The sequence below is a fragment of the Pelophylax lessonae genome, assembly GCF_965119305.1.
Source record: "Pelophylax lessonae genome assembly, chromosome: 5".
NCBI lineage: Eukaryota > Metazoa > Chordata > Amphibia > Anura > Ranidae > Pelophylax > Pelophylax lessonae.
In genome coordinates, this window is record NC_138772.1 from 132,665,890 (window position 1) to 132,685,348 (window position 19,459).

The following is a 19,459-nucleotide window of genomic DNA, read 5'->3' on the forward strand; positions in this document are numbered from 1 at the left end:
ACCAATCGGTATTGACCTCTTTTCCATAGGAGCAAGCTAGGCATAAGACTTGTTAAAAACAAAGTCATTTACATAGACACACCTATGGGGGCTGTCCCACTGGTCCAATACCCCCCTGCAATCAGCCATCCCAACTCAGTTTGTCTTCTGCCTAGTTAGGAGTGAGATAGGCTCTCCCTGTGCTGGGGCTACAGTCTCAGCCTTTTCTTCTGTTTTTATGATTACATTTCTAAAAAATGTGTTTTTTCTTTGCACTACTAGCTGTTTATTTTATCAGCGTTTAGTTAGTCACTTCTTCAAGATGACGGCTTTGCGGAGCTGGGAGTCGCACTGGTCGTCCTGGTGTTCCAGGACAGTGGGCCTTATGGAATCCCAGCCTGCCATCGAGCGTTTAGCGGGCTATGTGTTTGTCCTGGCTTCGCAAACGACCCATCTCTGTCCTCAGGGATGCAGCCTGCAAGGTGGCTACCTCGCCTGGACGTCTCCCCACGGTTCTCCGTGCACTGCTAGCGTCCTGCGTTTTTGGCTGACGGCACCCCCGTCACCTGAGGGTGGGAGGTTTCCCGTTGATGAGAGGCACCCCACGACATCGGGTACGGTAAGTACACTCTGTGTGGGGCCTCTGTCTGGGGCTGGCAGTCCTGTGTGTCTGTGTTATCCCCTCATGTCTGTGCGTTTTTGGGCTCCCTGATTCTGGTCCCTGTGGGGGTCCCTCTCCTATGTCACTTCATTGTGCTTTTGGAGGTGCAGACACGTGCGGCGACCGCTGCGGGGTTAAAAACCGCCGGTCCGCCATTTTAGGTGTGGGCAGCATGCTGGCTTCACTGTGGGCGCTTATACAGCAGTGTATGTAGTGTGTTTTGGCGCCTTGCGGCGCCATCTTGTGTGTGGCAATGTGTTTTTTGCTGAGCACATGTCGGCGGCCATTTTACCGAAGCCTCCCATTACTTTCTATGGGCAACCATTTTTCCTTGGTCTAAAATCCTAGTTCAGCCTATTGCGGTGACATCACTTCCTCTTTCTGCATAGAGGAGATGGGCAGGCGTGTAGGTAACACTTGTGGGGTCTGTCTGGCTGTTTTTTTTGTGGGAATACCTCTGGCTGTCAGCTTATTCCTGTTTGGGGGGTCGTTTTTAAATAGTCCCTCATAGCGGTGTACTGCGGGGGATCACGGTGCGCTTAAAGGGCCAGTACTTCATAATAAAAAACTTTATTTTTTTTTTTTTTAGAGTCCCAGGACTGCAAATTTCATCCAGCCTTGGTGGAGGGTTCAGGGTCCTCTGAATCCTCTGCTCTGACTACTCTGTCTGCTGCACTTGCCGTCAAAAGTGGATTTTCTGATGTCCGCACAGCGTACTGGAAAAAGGCCTAGGCTCTCTTTTTCGTCTGATTCTGAGTCTGACATGGTTGCCTTAGGTAGCGTGCCCCTTGAAGGGTCTCCCTCTTCTCAGTCTGAGGGGGAGGCGGAGGTTGTGGTGGTGGTGGATGATTCTCCCCCTGGGACGGCCGAGGGCCACGCAGCTATGGATGCGCTGATCCTTTCCATTAAGGAAACACTACATTTAGAGGATGAGCCCAATCTTCCGGGGATAGTGTCCTCTTTTGGTACACACAGATCCCGTAAGGCGGCGCAGGTTTTTCCTTGCCCCGCTGAGTTTCACGCAACTGTGAATGAACAATGGCGTAACTTAAAGCGCACTTTTGTGGTGCCCAAAAAGTTTCAACTTCTTTACCCCTTTGCGTCTCCTACGGATTCGCGCTGGTGTGTGGCTCCTACTGTGGATCACACTGTGGCCAGATTAAACAAGGCCACTCTAGTACCCACCGAGGATTCTCCGGTGTTTAGGGATCCTACGGATAGGAGACTGGAATCTCTTGCCCGCCATGCTTACATGGTGGCGAGTTCCATGCTGAAACCTATCTTCGCCTCTGTAATGGTGGCTCAAGCCGTGGCGGATTGGACCAAGGTGCTTAGACGCACCCTCGTGGCTAATTCTCCCCCCCCCTACTACACTGGAGATGGTGGACCAGATTTATCAAGGGGTCATGTACTTGTGCGATGTGGCCTTAAATGAAGCCCCGTTAGCTGCGCGCCTATCCAGTGTCGCAGTGCTTAACCGTCGCCTGATTTGGCTGAAAAGTTGGTCTGCTGACCAGACTTCCTGGAAAACGGTGTCCAACATCCCCTATGCGGGGTCTCGCCTTTTTGGGGAATCCCTGGATGAGTTGGTTAAGGATGTCACTGGCGGCAAAAGCACTCTGTTGCCCCAGAATCCTAGGGGTAAGTCTTTCCGCGATAAGCGGGGCCCCTCCTTTAAACCGAACCAGGGGCCCTTTCGTGCCTTCAAGGCGCAGGGCAAGGGGAAACCCTTCAAGGGCCAGAGTGGCCAGAAAAAGCCCTGGGCGGGCAAGCCAAAAGCCACCCAGGCTGGTGCGGCAGCCCAATCTGCCATTGCCTGAAGGGGCGCCCTCACCCGTTTCAGGGGTGGGGGGACGTCTGCACGGTTTCCTCCAACCTTGGCTGCTTCGGATTCCGGACAGGTGGGTTCAGGAAATGATTTGATCGGGTTACAAGATCGAATTCTTTTCGCGACCAGCGGACAGATTCTTTCCCTCAAATCTTCATTTGACCCCAGATCGGTTGCAAGATCTTCATCGGGTGGTGCAGGATCTGCTCGCCCAGGGGTAATCGTCCCGATGCCACATCGGGACAGATTACGGGGGTTTTATTTGAATCTGTTCACTGTGCCCAGAAAGGAGGGCAAGGTGCATCAGATTCTGGACTTGAAAGCTCTGAACCGATTCGTACGCGTTCAAAAGTTCTGCATGGAATTGCTCCGCTCGGTGGTGACCTCTTTGAGTCCGGGAGATTTCCTGGCCTCAATCGACCTGAAGGATTCGTATTTACACATCCCCATATTCGAGGGTCATCAGAGGTACCTCCGATTCGCTATCGCGGAGGAACAGTTCGTGGCGTTAACTTTCGGGCTCGCTTCGGCTCCAAGGGTCTTTACCAAAGTGCTGGCTTCTGTTCTGGGCCTGTTACGGGCACAGGGCATTGCGGTCTTGGGATATCTGGACAATCTCCTGTTAAGATCGAGTGCCAGTCAGAGCCTGATGCGCGATCTGTCCACCACGGTTTAGTCGCTCCAGGAGTTCGGATGGACCATCAACGTTCAGAAGTCGACTTTGTCTCCTTCGGTTCGTCTCCCATACTTGGGAATGGTCCTGGACTCCGCACAAGCGAAGGTGTTTCTGCCGGAGGACAAGCTCCGGACCCTGCAGAACGAGGTCGGGACCTGTATGCGGTCCCTGGGTTTGATGGTGTCAGCCTTCAAGGTGATGCCGTTTTGCTCAGTTTCACACGCGGGCTCTCCAAGCGGAGATCCTGGCCAGATGGGACAGGCGTCCTCAGTCCTTGGACCTGAGGGTGTCTGAGTCGCCGAACCAGATTGGATCTTCTGTGGTGGCTCCAGTCTCCGGCTGTAGCGGAGGGGAAATCCTTCCGGCCGTTGCTGTGGACGGTGATTACCACGGATGCCAGCCTGTCGGGCTGGGGTGGCGTCCTGGGCAACCTGTCTGCCCAGGGCACTTGGTCGGCGGAGGAGTCCTCTCTTCCGATCAACATCTTGGAGCTGAGAGCGATCAGGCTGTGCCTGCTCCATTGGTCGAATCGTCTTCAGGGCCGCCCTGTAAGGGTGCAGACGGACAATGCCACTGTGGTGGCTTACATCAACCACCAAGGGGGCACCAGGAGTGCCCGGGAGGCCCAGGAAGTGACCGGCATTCTGTCTTGGGCCGAGACTCACGTCCCGGCGATCTCGGCAGTTCACATTCTGGGTGTGGAGAACTGGCAGGCCGATTATCTGAGCCGCCAGACCCTGGACCAGGGGGAATGGTCCCTGCACCCGGAGGTGTTTCAAATGCTGTGTGAAAAATGGGGATCCCGGACGTGGATCTGTTCGCTTCCCGGCTAAACAACAAGGTGGGAAGGTTCGTGGCAAGAATGCGTGATCCTCTGGCAGATGCCTCAGATGCGCTGGTGGTGCCTTGGCACCGATATCGTCTGATGTATGCCTTTCCTCCGATTCAGTTGTTGTCCAGGTTCCTTCGCAGGTTGGTCTCGGAACCAACGTTGGTGATTCTGGTGGCACCAGACTGGCCGCGCCGGTCTTGGTACGCGGACATCATTCAACTAGCCGTCGAGCCTCCATGGCGGCTCCCGTTACAAGACGATCTACTTTCTCAGGGACCGATCTTCCATCCTGCTTTACAGTCGCTGGCTTTAACGGCGTGGCTGTTGAAAGCCAGGTCCTGAGAGACAGGGGTCTCTCCTCGGAGCTCATTCCTACCTTGCTCAAAGCAAGGAAGGCCTCGTCTGGTAAGGTTTATTATCGTACCTGGAAGGCTTATTTTGCCTGGTGTGAAGCCAGGGGCTTCCCTCCTCGGTCCTATTCGGTGGCGAGGGTGTTGGCCTTCCTACAAACTGGTGTGGACCAGCGCCTTGCGTGGACCACGATTAAGGGCCAGTTGTCTGCACTGGCAGTTCTTTTTCAGCGCCCCTTGGCGTCTAACTCTCTGATTCGCACCTTTGTTCAAGGTGTGCGTCACTTGGCCCCTCCTCGGAGGGCGCCTCTACCTCCATGGGACTTAAACTTGGTTCTGTCCGTTCTACAACATTCTCCCTTTGAAAACATCAGGAAAATTTCTTTGCCTCTGCTGTCTAAGAAGGTTGCCTTTCTAGTGGCGATCACTTCTGCCCGCAGAGTGTCGGAGTTGGCGGCCTTGTCCTGCCGCTCCCCTTACCTGGTGGTTCGTAAGGATAAGGTGGTCTTGCGACCGAACCAGTCTTTCCTTCCAAAGGTGGTTTCTGACTTTCACCTTAATGAGGACATTGTTTTGCCTTCGCTCTGTGCGAATCCCAAACATCCTAAGGAGTTTGCTTTGTATTCCTTGGATGTTGTCAGGGCGTTTGCGGTTTACCTGTCGTCCACTGAATCCTTTCGGAAGTCGGATTCTTTTTGTCCTTCCTGAGGGACCTCGGAAGGGTTTGGCTGCGTCTGCGGCGACCATTTCAAAATGGATCAGACAGACGATTGTACAGGCCTATTCGATTAAGGAACAGGTTCTGCCCTTCCCTGTTAAGGCGCACTCTACCAGAGCGGTGAGTGCTTCCTGGGCCTTCCGGCGTCAGGCTTCGGTTGCCCAGGTGTGCAAGGCTGCGACTTGGTCGTCTGTGCACACCTTTTCAAAGTTCTATAAACTTGATGTTCTGGCATCAGCAGATGCCTCTTTTGGCCGCAAAGTTCTGTGTGCGGCAGTACCTTAAGGGGACCCTACTTTTGCAGGGCCCTGACTGTTGGGGTAGTTGTTGTTTCCCCCTTGTTTTTGCTTTCCTGGGTTATTGCTCCAGTTGAGCTTTTCTGTTACTGGAGGATACCTTTCTGTTCACGTAAGGTTCCTTTCCCTGCTGTGGGTGCTGCGTTGCCTTTTCTGACGGTTGCGTTTCCCACCCCTCATGTCTACACTGCTTTGGGACATCCCATTGGTGAAGACTGTATGAGTGGGCGGCGACTGTCAGGACGTCAGAGAAAACTGAATTTTTGTAAAATCTTACCGTAAAATTCCTTTCTCTGAGTCCTCTGACAGTCGCCGCCCCGCCCCTCTATTGGGGTTCTTTGGACTTTAACTGCTTGCTACCAAACTGAGTTGGGATGGCTGATTGCAGGGTGGGGATTGGACCAGTGGGACAGCCCCCCATAGGTGTGTCTATGTAAATTACTTTGTTTTTAACAAGTCTTATGCCTAGCTTGCTCCTATGGATAAGAGGTCAATACCCATTGGTGAAGACTGTATGAGTGGGCGGCGACTGTCAGAGGACTCAGAGAAAGATATTTTACAGTAAGATTTTACAAAAATTCAGTTTTTTCTCATTATGAAAGACTTACCTGTGAAACGGATCCCTCCAGCAGTGTACTGTCACTGCTGATAGGGATTCCATCTTGATCCGGTTGGTCATCTGGTTTCGCCGGCTCCAGTCATTGGAATGGTCAAGCAGTGATGACATCACAGTGATGCATGCGCTGGTGATGTCACAGACTGCTACCCATCTGAAAATCTTCTAAACAGTGCACATTTAGGAGATATTCACTATACCTACAGGTAAGCCTCCTTATTGGCCTGCCTGTAGGTACAAGTTAAGTGGAGTTTGCTACCACTTTAAAATCTGAAACTGTAATGTATAACGTGGGACTTTTCACTTTTTGGTTCCTGCACAAACTTTAATTATGAAAGTGTTTCTCTTTCGTTCATTGACGAACGCAGCTCCAGATTCTTCTTAACCATTGGGTTATACTGCCCCCTACAGTAGTAGGACACTAGGCAGGAAAAAGCTTGTCTACGCCTATGAGCATTCTCAGGGGGTATACTCCCACTTTCCTCTATAGGCACTCAGCTTCTGCTGACTGTTTTTTCATGGGTGCGCAACAGGGGGTTGAGCAGGGTTCCCTGCCACCTGGGGCTTGGTGACTAGGGCAGGGATGTCCTCTGGGCTCCCTGCGGCAGTTGTTGGGCTGGGAGAGCGGATGTTTTTACCATCCACGGGTATGTGCCTCTCGCCGGATCCGGCCAAAAATTTAGGCCACGGCTTTGCGGCCTACACGTCAGAACTCAGAACCTATGTGAGGCAGTCCCTGTTAAGATGCCTGCAGCCACTGCCTCCTGTTGGGCATCCACCTTACCCCTCCCCTGCCCCTGGGTGGTCGGCTCCACTGGGGCTCATGTTCTGGCAGCCGGACGCCCTCAAAAATTTAGGCCGCGGTCTGCGGCCTACTTGATGATGTGGCTGAGTCGGCTTCTGCCGTTGGTGGGGCCTGAAGCCCCTACTCTTCCTTTGGGCATCTGCTGTGGCTGAGGATCCATGCAATTGTGGCTCAGACTCCACAATAATTTAGGCCCCGGATTGTGACCTGCTGGGCCATATGGTCAGCTTGGCACCTCCCTTGGATCAGGTGGTTACATAGTTAGTGAGGTTGAAAAAAGACCTCAGTCCATCCAGTTCAACCTATGATGTATGTGTGTGTTTGCTGTTAACCGTACATTGTATACCACTGTATTCATATAAGAAACAACCATACATGTCCCTGGGGAATTTGAGTGGAGGGGCTGGAAATAGTCAGTATAGTAGAAAAAATGTATAGAAAAAAGTATATAAAATTTTACATTTATTAGTTGTATTAAAATCCAACAAGTAACATACAATGGATGAAATTAAAAATCAATGACATTCCATATACATATCCTAGTAGGGATAATACATTAGGGGTTCACGAGGCAGGTGAGTGTGTCCTCCAACATGTTTCGGATTTTTTTCACACAATTCCTTCTTCAGGGAAGTTACATACACACAACCGTGCTCTCACCACTTGTATATCTAGGGATGTATAAAGTACAAATAACATTATCTTGAACAGGTGCATATGCAGAAAGGCACAAAATATCTCGTCATCTATAGGGAAATCCCCATAATCCCATAAGGGTAGAGGATACCCATGATAGACCTATATAGATGTATATCTCCTCTCTGGCAGACAAGTATCTGTAAGGATATCTACTTACCAACAAGGGGAATATGGAACGAGAAACGTCCTTCTAGTTGTCTCCTTACAGAAGAGGCACTGAGGAGATAACCATTTGTATGATATAGGAGTACCATACATTCATGCAGTCCGACTGTGTTGCATCATAATGTTGCCCGAGCCTGTATAGCATGCAGACTCAAGAGGATATGAATCCCTTCGCAGCCTGTTAAGGTATTGGTGCTACCACCGTCAGTTTCCTCTATTACCCAGTGACCGTATCCACATAGTGGTCACGAGGAGCGCACGGGGAGAGATGGGTCCACACCTATCAAAGATGCACAGATGGGGGAAGTTTAGCCATTTCAAATCATTTATCGTGTGTTAATTGGGATATAGGTTTAGGAAAGAAAAGTGGGTGTCCATGACCCACTTACCTAGCCAAGAATCCAGTGCGGAGCAACAGCAGATCTCTCTGTAATGACCCAAAGGTAATGAGCCATACTGAGCTAGGAGCATTTATATGCTCCATCTGTGAATACTTGCCTAAATTGGGGGGGAGTGTACCCGGGCAGGTGGTGGGAGGAGAGTGGAGAGAGGGTGGGTGGTTCCATTATGTCTGTCCCCATTCAGTGGATTCTGGCCATATCCTTTTCCTTTGTCCCAGCTGATTGCGCATCACCCCCTCCTCCATAAATCCTGAATAGGAGAGGAGACCAGGGGGAAGAAGGCGCGGATGCAGCATCCGGATTGCGCTCCCCCGGTCATGCGACGCCAGGCGCCGCTGCGTCATCAGTACGCGGCGGCCTTCGGCGCCGCTTAGACCGGGGGAGCGCAATCCGGATGCTGCATCCGCGCCTTCTTCCCCCTGGTCTCCTCTCCTATTCAGGATTTATGGAGGAGGGGGTGATGCGCAATCAGCTGGGACAAAGGAAAAGGATATGGCCAGAATCCACTGAATGGGGACAGACATAATGGAACCACCCACCCTCTCTCCACTCTCCTCCCACCACCTGCCCGGGTACACTCCCCCCAATTTAGGCAAGTATTCACAGATGGAGCATATAAATGCTCCTAGCTCAGTATGGCTCATTACCTTTGGGTCATTACAGAGAGATCTGCTGTTGCTCCGCACTGGATTCTTGGCTAGGTAAGTGGGTCATGGACACCCACTTTTCTTTCCTAAACCTATATCCCAATTAACACACGATAAATGATTCGAAATGGCTAAACTCCCCCCATCTGTGCATCTTTGATAGGTGTGGACCCATCCCTCCCCGTGCGCTCCTCGTGACCACTATGTGGATACGGTCACTGGGTAATAGAGGAAACTGACGGTGGTAGCACCAATACCTTAACAGGCTGCGAAGGGATTCATATCCTCTTGAGTCTGCATGCTATACAGACTCGGGCAACATTATGATGCAACACAGTCGGACTGCATGAATGTATGGTACTCCTATATCATACAAATGGTTATCTCCTCAGTGCCTCTTCTGTAAGGAGACAACTAGAAGGACGTTTCTCGTTCCATATTCCCCTTGTGGGTAAGTTGATATCCTTAAGATACTTGTCTGCCAGAGAGGAGATATATATCTATATATGTCTATCATGGGTATCCTCTACTCTTATGGAATTATGGGGATTTCCCTATAGATGACGAGATATTTTGTGCCTTTCTGCATATGCACCTGTTCAAGATAATGTTATTTGTACTTTATACATCCCTCGATATACAAGTGGTGAGAGCACGGTTGTGTGTATGTAACTTCCCTGAAGAAGGAATTGTGTGAAAAAAAAATCCGAAACATGTTGGAGGACACACTCACCTGCCTCGTGAACCCCTAATGTATTATCCCTACTAGGATATGTATATGGAATGTCATTGATTTTTAATTTCATCCATTGTATGTTACTTGTTGGATTTTAATACAACTAATAAATGTAAAATTTTATATACTTTTTTCTATACATTTTTTCTACTATACTGACTATTTCCAGCCCCTCCACTCAAATTCCCCAGGGACATGTATGGTTGTTTCTTATATGAATTTAGTATTGGGGAAGGGATTCTGGGCTGGTTCGGCATAGCCCTGTACCAACCATCCAATTTGTCCTATACCACTGTATGTTGTGGTCTTTAAGGTGCCCATCTAATAGTTTTTTGAAACTATCGATGCTCCCTGCTGATACGACTGTTTGCGGAAGAGAATTCCACATCCTTACTGCTCTGACAGTGAAGAACCCCCTACGTACTTTAAGGTTAAACCGCTGTTCCTCTAGTTTTAATGAGTGGCCATGTGTCTTATTGTATTCCCTTTCTCTAAATAGTTTGTTCCTTATGCTAGGGTCGCCAGTACAGTATTTGTACATTGATATCATATCCCCCCTTAATCGTCTCTTCTCCAGAGAGAATAAGTTCAGTGCTTGTAGTCTTTTCATTTTCATAGCAGATGTCCTCCATTCCCCCAATTATTTTTGTTGCCCTTCTCTGGACTCTCTCCAGTTCCAGCACATCCTTCCTGAGGACCGGTGCCCAGAACTGGACAGCATACTCCAGATGTGGCCGGACCAGTCTTGTAGAGAGGGAGAATAATCTCTTTATTTCTGGAGTGAATCCCCTTTTTTATACATCCCAGTATTCTGTTGGCTTTGCTTGCAGCGGCTTGGCATTGCATGCCACTGCCAAGCCTGTTGTCTACCAGTACCCCCAGGTCCTTTTCCATCTTAGATTCACCCAGAGTTTCCCCCCCTAGTGAGTAGCTTGCTTTCTGGTTTCTGGCACCCAAGTGCGTTACTTTACATTTTTCAACATTAAACCTCATCTGCCATGTAGTTGCCCACCCCATTATTTTGTTCAGGTCTGCTTGTAAGGTTTTCACATCCTGCATAGAAGATATTGACATGCTTAGTTTAGTATCATCCGCAAATACTGAGATTGTACTAGCTATCCCTTTCTCTAGATCATTTATGAATAAATTAAACCGGATTGCCCCCAGGACAGAACCCTGGGGGACCCCACTTTCCACACCCGCCCAATCTGAGTACTCCCCATTAATCACCACCCTTTGCACTCTCCCCTGGAGCCAGTTCTCTATCCAGGTACTCACCTTATGGTCCATACCTACCTTCCTTAGTTTGAACAGTAAGCGTTTGTGGGGAACGGTGTCAAAAACCTTTGCAAAGTCCAGATACACCACATCCACAGGCTTACCTTTATCTAGGTGGGAGCTCAATTCATCATAGAATGTTTATAGATTGGTTTGGCAAGAACGATTTTTCATGAATCCATGCTTACTACTAATAATACCATTTTCATTACTAAAGTCTTGTATGTTGTCCCTTAACATCCCCTCCAAAATCTTACAGACTACTGATGTTAGGCTGACAGGCCTATAGTTACCCAGGATATATCTCGGCCCTTTTTTAAATATTGGTACCACTGACTTTTTTTCCAATCAGCTGGCACCATACCCGTCTGTAAACTATCCTTAAAGACCATGAATAATGGTCTGGCAATCACTTGGCTGAGCTCTTTAAGAACCCTCGGGTGCCAGCCATCCGGTCCCAGTGATTTGTTTATGTTAAGTTTCTCTAGTTTAGTTCTAAGTCTATCTTCTGTTAGCCATGGTGGTACTTCCTGAGGTGTGTTGTTTAGTTGGTGCTGTAGGGGCGCTTCATTTTTATTGAAAGTCTTGGCGCCATTGTGCGGGGCACCTGCCGTGTTTTAGAGGGTACCCTGCCTGCGCATCCGCGTCACGGCAGGCAGCCCTCTTATAATAGGACATGGCCCCCTTAATTCCTCTATGGAGGGCTCGGAGGGCAACCTTTTTTTTTTTTTTTTTTTTTTTTTTTTTTTTGTGTAAAAGCTGTTGCTTTCATTATACATTTCATTGGCTCTAAATTCCTTCCAGGCCATGTAGTAAGAATTCCTTTGGATGCTTGGAAGCAGGGCATAAGGATGTCCTCGTTGAGATGGAACACTGAAACCCCCTTTTTGAAAGAAAGCTTGGTCTTGGGCATAATACAACCTTGATGTTGTATGACAGGCTCTTTACAAAAAAGGGAAGCAAGTGCAGAGACATCACTGACTGACTGTGATGGCTACCAAAAGAGCTACTGCTGTATAGTTCATCTTTGATGTGGGAGCACTTAGCAAGTGTTGGCTAGCTGCAAAATGATTTAGTTATTGGATTTAAATGGCAATATAGGTCAAGCTGTTTCTAGCGCAACAGTTTTTGGTATTCATATATGTTCACTTGCTACCTAATAAATCCCATCCACTTTTAGATGCCATTTGTAATGAGATGGTCATTGTTTTTCACTCTACCTGTCAGTGGTTATAATCATTTTATAACTGTTCGATGTATAATGTCAGTACTACCTGGCCCTGTCCTATAAATGAAATAAAACCAGGATGATCTTCCTGCAAAGTTGGCCTATGAGAGGGTCACTGAATATGATCCTTGTCAAGTAAAGCCGGCCACTGGGAGTGCTCTTTTAAAATAAATCCTTTATCGGCTACATATATAAAGACCCAATAATATAGGTGCTTGAATATGCTAGAATTAAAGAGTAACTCTTTTCTTCTCAACAAAAAAAAAAAAAATTCTCCCTCTGAATAATCAATGTAAATTGCCAGGGTTTTTTTTTTTTAACAAACCTTGTTGCAGATTCCTACCTTTTGTTATTTTCAAGAAATAGCTGTTTGTGTCCTTAACCGCTTGCCGACCGCCGCACGACTGTTTACTGCAGCGGTCAGCCCCTCACAGGCAAAGCGACGTAGGGCTACGTCGCCAGCCTGTGAGGCTCTAGGGAGAGAGTGCGCGACGCCGGAGGCGCGCTCCCGCATGGTCACGAACCCCCCGCGTGTGTGCCCGGCGGACCCGATGTCCGCCGGGCACTCGCGATGGTCCGTTACATCGGAAGAAAGGCAGACGGCTAATGTAAACAAAGCCGCCTGTCATTCTTCCCTGTGTAAGAATGGAGATCACACGGTTCTACTATGTAGGACCGTTGATCTCTGTTCTTACACTAGTAGCCACATCCAATCACAGTTAGAATCACACCTCTAGGGACACACTTAACCCCTCCCTCTCAAAAAAAGTTAACCCCATTCACTGCCAGTGTCATTTTTACAGTAACAGTGCATATGTTTAGCACTGATTACTGTAGTAATGTCACTGGTAACCCCAAAAGTGTCACAAATGTCAGTCAAGGGTCCGATCTGTCCGCCGCAATGTCACAGTCCCGCAAAAAAAATCGCAGATCGCCGCCATTACTCGTTAAAAAAAAACAAAAATGACAAAAATCTTTCCCTTAGTTAGTAAACGCAATAACTTTTGCGCAAACCAATCAAAATACGCTTTTTGCGATTTTTATTTTTTTATTTTTTTTTACCAAACAAAAAATTTTTGATTTTTAAATTTCTTTTTGGGGGGGGGGGAGAATTTCATATATAAAAATGTGAAAAATATTGTTATTTTTTCAAAATTGACGCTCTTTTTTTTGTTTATAGCGCATGACCAAAAAATCGCACAGGTGATCAAATACCACCAAAAGCAAGCTCTGTTTGTGGGAAAAAAAGGACATCAAATTTGTTTAGGTACAGCATCGCACGACCGCGCAATTGTCCGTTAAATCACACAGTGCCGAATCGCAAAATAGGCCCTGGTCAGGAAGGGGGTAAAATCTTCCGGGGCTTAAGTGGTTAAATGTGTATGGGAGTGATTTTATAATTATCAATCAAGTGCTGCACTTGCAGGGTTGTAATGAGGAAAGTTGCAGGGTCTGCATACCTTTAGGCTGAGTTCACATATATGTGAATTGGATGCTGGTTTCCCTGCATCCAATTTGCATGACAGTGTGACCGGCTGGCTCAATGGAGCTGGTCCACACAGCTCCAGGGCGGCTGCAGTCTGCATTTAAAAAGGGCCCTGTGCATCTTGGTTCTGATTCAGTTGCAAATTCAGGCAAAAATTCAGACCCGAATCGGTGAACGGGAACGCACTGGACCTCTTAAACTCCGAACCGCGACAACAGCATATGTGATCCCAGCCTTAGATGTGATTTCCCTTTGGGAGTATCCCACCAAAAATAACATTTTTGTTGCAGGGGATGCTCAAAATGACTTGTATCTTAGTGCAGACTTCTGGGAAAATCAGTGAGCCAAGCAGCAAATTAAATTTCTGGGGGGCAATCTTTACACCATCTGTGTACAGAACACTTCCAGATTGCCATATTGTATTGCCTTTTACTGAAAATGACAGCACTGCAGATTGAGAAGGAGAGGTTTAAAAAAAAAAAAATAAATAAATAAATAAATATATATATATATATATATATATATATATATATATATATATATATATATATAAAACACACACACGTACGTGTGTGTGTGTATATATGTATGTACAGTATCTCACAAAAGTGTGTTAAGATTGGTGTTAGCGCTCTCTTTCTCTCATACTGGTGACTGAAAGTTTAACATGACACCTCATGGCAAAAAACTCTGAGGATCTGAAAAAGAATAGAAGATTGCCAAGACCCTGAAAGTGAACTACAGCATGGTGGCCAAGACAATACAGCCATTTAACAGGACAGGTTCCATTAAGTAGAACAGGTCTCTCTATGGTCGACCAAAGAAGTTGAGTGCACGTGCTCAGAGTCCTATTCAGAGGTTGTCTTTGGGAAATAGACGTATGAGTGCTGCCAGCATTGCTGCAGAGGTTGGGGGGGGGGGGGGGGTTGTCAGCCTGTCAGTGCTTAGACCATACGCCACACACTGCATCAAATTGGTCTGCATGGCTGTCATCCCAGAAGGAAGCCTCTTCTAAAGATGATGCAGAAGGAAGCCTGCAAACAGTTTGCTGAAGACAAGCAGACTAGGGACATGGATTACTGAACCATGTCCTGTGGTCTGATGAGACCAAGATAAAACTTATTTGGTTCAGATGGTGACAAGCGTGTGTGGTGGTAACCAGGTGAGGAGTACAAAGACAAGTGTGTCTTGCCTACAGTCAAGCATGGTGGTGGGAGTGTCATGGTCTGGGGCTGCATGAGTGCTGCTGGCACTGGGGAGCTACAGTTCTTTGAGGGAATCATAATTGCCAACATGTACTGAGGCAGAGCATGATCCCCTCTCTTCAGAGACTGGGGGGCAGGGCAGTATTCCCATATAACGACTTTAAACACACCTCCAAGACAATCACTGCCTTGCTAATGAAGCTGAGGGTAAAGGTGATAGACTGGCCAAGCATGTCTCCAGACCTAAACCCTGTTGAGCATCTTTGGGTATCCCCAAACGGAAGGTGGAGGAGCGCAAGGTCTCTAACATCCACCAGCTCTGTGATGTTGTCATAGAGGAGTGGAAGAGGACTCCAATGGCAACCTTTTGTGAGATACTGTATATGTGTGTTTATTTTTTCCCCACAAAAGTGGAGTTACCCTTTTTAAGTTTGGCAGCATAGTTTGGCAGCATAGTGGCAAAGCACTGTGTACAGTTTAGCTAGGTCATTGCTTAATACTGAACTCATCTACAGCAGATACGAAGAAGGCAGCCGTAATAGGCATTAACTCTGCAAAGGCTTCTTTTGTATGCTAGATAAGATGCATTTTTGCCCCAAGTGTAATTTTCTCATTAACAACCATTTCATATTTTAGGCTATTCTACCTCTGATTGTGTAGTAGTTGGAACCGAACTCCAGGCAAATAAACTAATTGTAAGTGCAAAGGGGTATTAAAAAAAGCAATAAAGGTGTTTTGCTAACTAAAATGTATTGTAAGAACATTATATTCATATATTTTTCATTTATCCTAAATATCCACTAGTTTTTGAGAATATCTTCCCTGCAGGAGGAGTAAAAACCACAGTGATGTATGGATAGAGCGTATCCAGTTGTGCTCATAAGTTTACATACCCTGGCAGGATTTATGATTTCTTGTCTATTTTTCCGAGAATGAATGATAACACAAAAACTTTCCTTTCACTCATGGTTGATTTTTGGCTGAATCCATTTATGATCAATTAACTGCGTTTACTCTTTAAATCATAATGACAAACTACCCAAATGACCCTGATCAAAAGTTTACATACCTTGGTGATTTTGGCCTGATAACATGCACACAAGTTGACACAAAGGGGTTTGAATGGCTATTAAAGGTAAGCATCCTCACCTGTGATCTGTTTGCTTGTAATTAATGTGTGTGTAAAAGGTTGAGTTTCTGGACTCCTGACAGACCCTTGCATCTTTCATCCAGTGCTGCACTGACATTTCTGGATTCTGAGTCATGGGGAAAGCAAAAGAATTGTCAACGGATCTGCAGGAAAAGGTAGTTGAACTGTATAAAACAGGGAAGGGATTTAAAAAGATATCCAAAGAATTGAAAATGCCAACCAACAGTGTTAAAATTCTAATCAAGAAGTGGAAAATGAGGCGTTCTGTTGAAACCAAACCACGGTCAGGTAGACCAACTAAAATTTCAGCCACAACTGCCATGAAATTTGTACGGGATGCAAAGAAAAACCCACAAATAACTTCAGGTGAAATACAGGACTCTCTGAAAACATGTGGTGTAACTGTTTCAAGATGCACAATAATGAGGGACTTGAAGAAAGATGGGCTGCATGGTCGAGTTGCCAGAAGAAAGCCATTACTACACAAATGCCACAAAGTACACATTGTTATTATTAAGTACACAAAGTACAAATTACTACACAAATGCCACGCTTACAATACGCCAAACAGCACGGAGACCAGCTTTAAACCTTCTGGCACAAAGTCATTTGGAGTGATGAGACCAAAATTTAGCTTTTTGGCCACAACCATAAATGCTACATTTTGAGAGAAGTCAACAAGGCCTATGGTGAATGGTACACCATTCCTACTGTGAAACATGGAGGTGGATCGCTGATGTTTTAGGGAGGTGTGAGACACAAAGGCACAGAAAATTTGGTCAGAATTGATGGCAAGATGAATGCAGTATGTTATCAAAAAATACTGGAGGAAAATTTGCATTCATCAGCCTGGAAGCTGCGCATGGGACGTACTTGGACATTCCAACATAATGATCCTAAACACAAGGCCAAGTCGACCTGTCATTGGCTACAGCAGAATAAAGTGAAGGTTCTGGAGTGGCCATCTCAGTCTCCTGACCTCAATATCATTGAGCCACTCTGGGGAGATCTTAAGCGTGCAGTTCATGCAAGACAGCCAAAGAATTTACAGGAACTGGAGGCTTTTTGCCAGGAAAAATGGGCAGCTTTACCGTCTGAGAAGATAGGAGCCTCGTCCACAAATACCACAAAAGACTTCAAGCTGTCATTGATGTTAAAGGGGGCAATACATGGTATTAAGAACTGGGGTATGTAAACTTTTGATCAGGGTCATTTGAGTAGTTTCTGTTGTCATGATTTAAAAAGAATAAACCCAGTTGGTTGATAATAAATGGCTTCAGCCAAACACTAATCATGAGTGAAAGAAAAGTTTGTGTTATCATTCATATTCTCTGAAAAATGGCCAAGAAATCATACATTTTGCCAGGGTATGTAAACTTATGAGCAAAACTGTACTGTAATGTAGAAAAGCATTAATCTGAAACCTTTTCAAAAGTGATTTTACTTACCTCCCCTATCAGTACTATGGCTCATATGTAATCTAGCCATTTAAGGTAACAAAACAAGAGACTGTCTCGACTGAATGTGGGTCTTTCTATTGCAGATATGTTTTTAAAGGCGCATACTCCAGTGCCAATATCATTACCCTTTTAGCCAAAGCATATGCTTGTCTAGTTCATTTACTTTCAGCTTTCATATTTCTCTTCTGATAGGGTACCTTTTAAATGTTTTGGACTGATATACTTCTGAATGCATCTGTATTTTAAAATCAGGGAAGTTGGCATTATCAAAAGTGGCCAAATACTCAATTGTTTAATATAACAGTTGAGACATGGGAATGAAACCTAATAGAGCTGAAAAATGTATTTTTTCCTGCAGTGAATGAGGCTCCCTAGTCCTGGTCCCTTGACCCAAGCATGTGCATTTGCCAAACCATGTGACCCAGCACCCATGCATCAGGTTATGCCTCCAGAACTGGAAAGTGTTTAGAGCAGAAACATTTCTATGAAAGGGAAGTATTTTAGTATTTTCCTTCATATTTATGTATTCTCGTCCCTAACATAGGTAAGGTTTGAAGTTGCCTAGATGGACAAAATAACAATGTCTCTTTTAAAGTGTGTGTTATCCCATTATATAATAGTTGGGATATGTGGCTTTGTTATGCACTGTTTAAAAAGTAACTTGTTCTCTGTGCTCCATTCAAGCTTCTGTTGCCATGCGAGCCCCCTAACTTCTCCAAGCACCTTGTGCTGTTAAGAACACTTCTATTTTAACATGAATTGGTTGTTCTACAGATTACGGAGCTATTCTGTATTTTGGAGAGGACTGAATAGCTTAAAAAGCATTAAACATTGTTAACAAATCATTGCTGATAAGCTATGGTAAGGGATGAACCCCAACAGTGAAATTTTAATCTTTTAGTTTGTTAAAGGCATTATAAATCTTTCTACGTACCTGCATTGTGTTTTTTACTTGCATGAGATGTACATTATTCATGTGGTTTCTTGGTGCCATTTGTTGCCCATTACACGCAGCCTATAGTAGGTTTCTGTAGTCCTCCTGTCCTATGGTGAACCTCCATAGATACAGTAGGGTGGGTAAGCATTGTCACCTTATGGCAGGAAGTGTGTAACTGGCAGGCTTACCAACTAAAAATAAAATAAAGCAGGTAAAAATAACAGAAAAGGGCTAATGCAGCCACCATTTTGGGACTGGCAAGTTTTTTTTTTTTTTAATTTTACATTTTTGTTATTGGGCTTAGTTAGATCTGCTTTAAATTTACACTTATCCATAACTTCAAATGTTTTGTTGCAGGCACATGAACGACTAGAAGACACTAAGCTAGAAGCAGTTGGTGAAAATAATGTGGAACTTCTACATGAAATTCTTGATGACATTAGTCCTTTAGCTCATGAAGATAAAACTGTTGAAGAGTTAGTTAATATACTTAAAGAACCTCATTTTCAGGTATGTGTGAATTTTTATTTTATTTTTAATTTTTTTGTCTGTCTAAAATACCTAAATGAATGACATGTAGCCTGTTTGAATCCTATGACAACACAAACAATGCTTATGTACAGCAACTTACAGATCTGTTTGTTAGTGCAACTGAAGTTGAACGTTTACTTGCTAGTTTGATTTGTCACAATGGATTTGCTACATGCCCTCACATGTAAAGTAAGTCTTTAAATTAGGTAGCTTTACAATGGGTACTTGCTGAAGGGCCCATCTATGTAAGAATATGTTTTTATGACTGGCTCCTACTGCTGCACAGTCTTTTAATGTAAACCGTAGTGCTCTGGAAATAATATGCATTAAAAGTTACAAAACAAAATCTAAATACAGATCTAAAACCGTTGAAAAAATTTACCTGAAATAGCATTGACCCAAAATCGTTATAGATGAAAATTCAGTACAGATACTCTAAGGTTGGGTTCACACTACTACACAGAAGAAATACATAGTACCACACTATGTGCACATTCTGAATGACACCCCAACATGCTTAAATAACACACCTGTGCTGCAGTGTGCAGCGACGCAAGTTAATGCACTACCATGTGTCTGCGTTCCCAAGAAAAGGTGTATTGGCAGCCCATTCAAAATGAACACAATGCATGTTAATATGCAAAGTAACGTACTGCTAAAATGTGAACCCAGCCTAAAAAGCATCACTTTTAGAGGTGGGACTTTCCCAGTGTTTTGTCAGCAGCATTAAAGGGAAACTTTAGTCAAAAATGAATTTTTTCCTATTATTAGTAAG

At 45.6% G+C, this 19,459-nt stretch overlaps 1 protein-coding gene across 3 annotated transcripts in view; it reads left to right on the plus strand.

Annotated features, from left to right (window-relative positions):
• PALS2 (protein associated with LIN7 2, MAGUK p55 family member) overlaps window positions 1-19,459 on the plus strand; it is a 311,218-nt gene that overhangs the window by 132,707 nt on the left and 159,052 nt on the right. For all 3 annotated transcript variants that reach the window (XM_082259378.1, XM_082259377.1, XM_082259376.1), the window contains exon 3: window positions 18,511-18,663. In XM_082259378.1, the coding sequence (XP_082115504.1) occupies window positions 18,511-18,663 (153 nt within the window). The remainder of the gene's footprint in view (window positions 1-18,510; window positions 18,664-19,459) is intronic.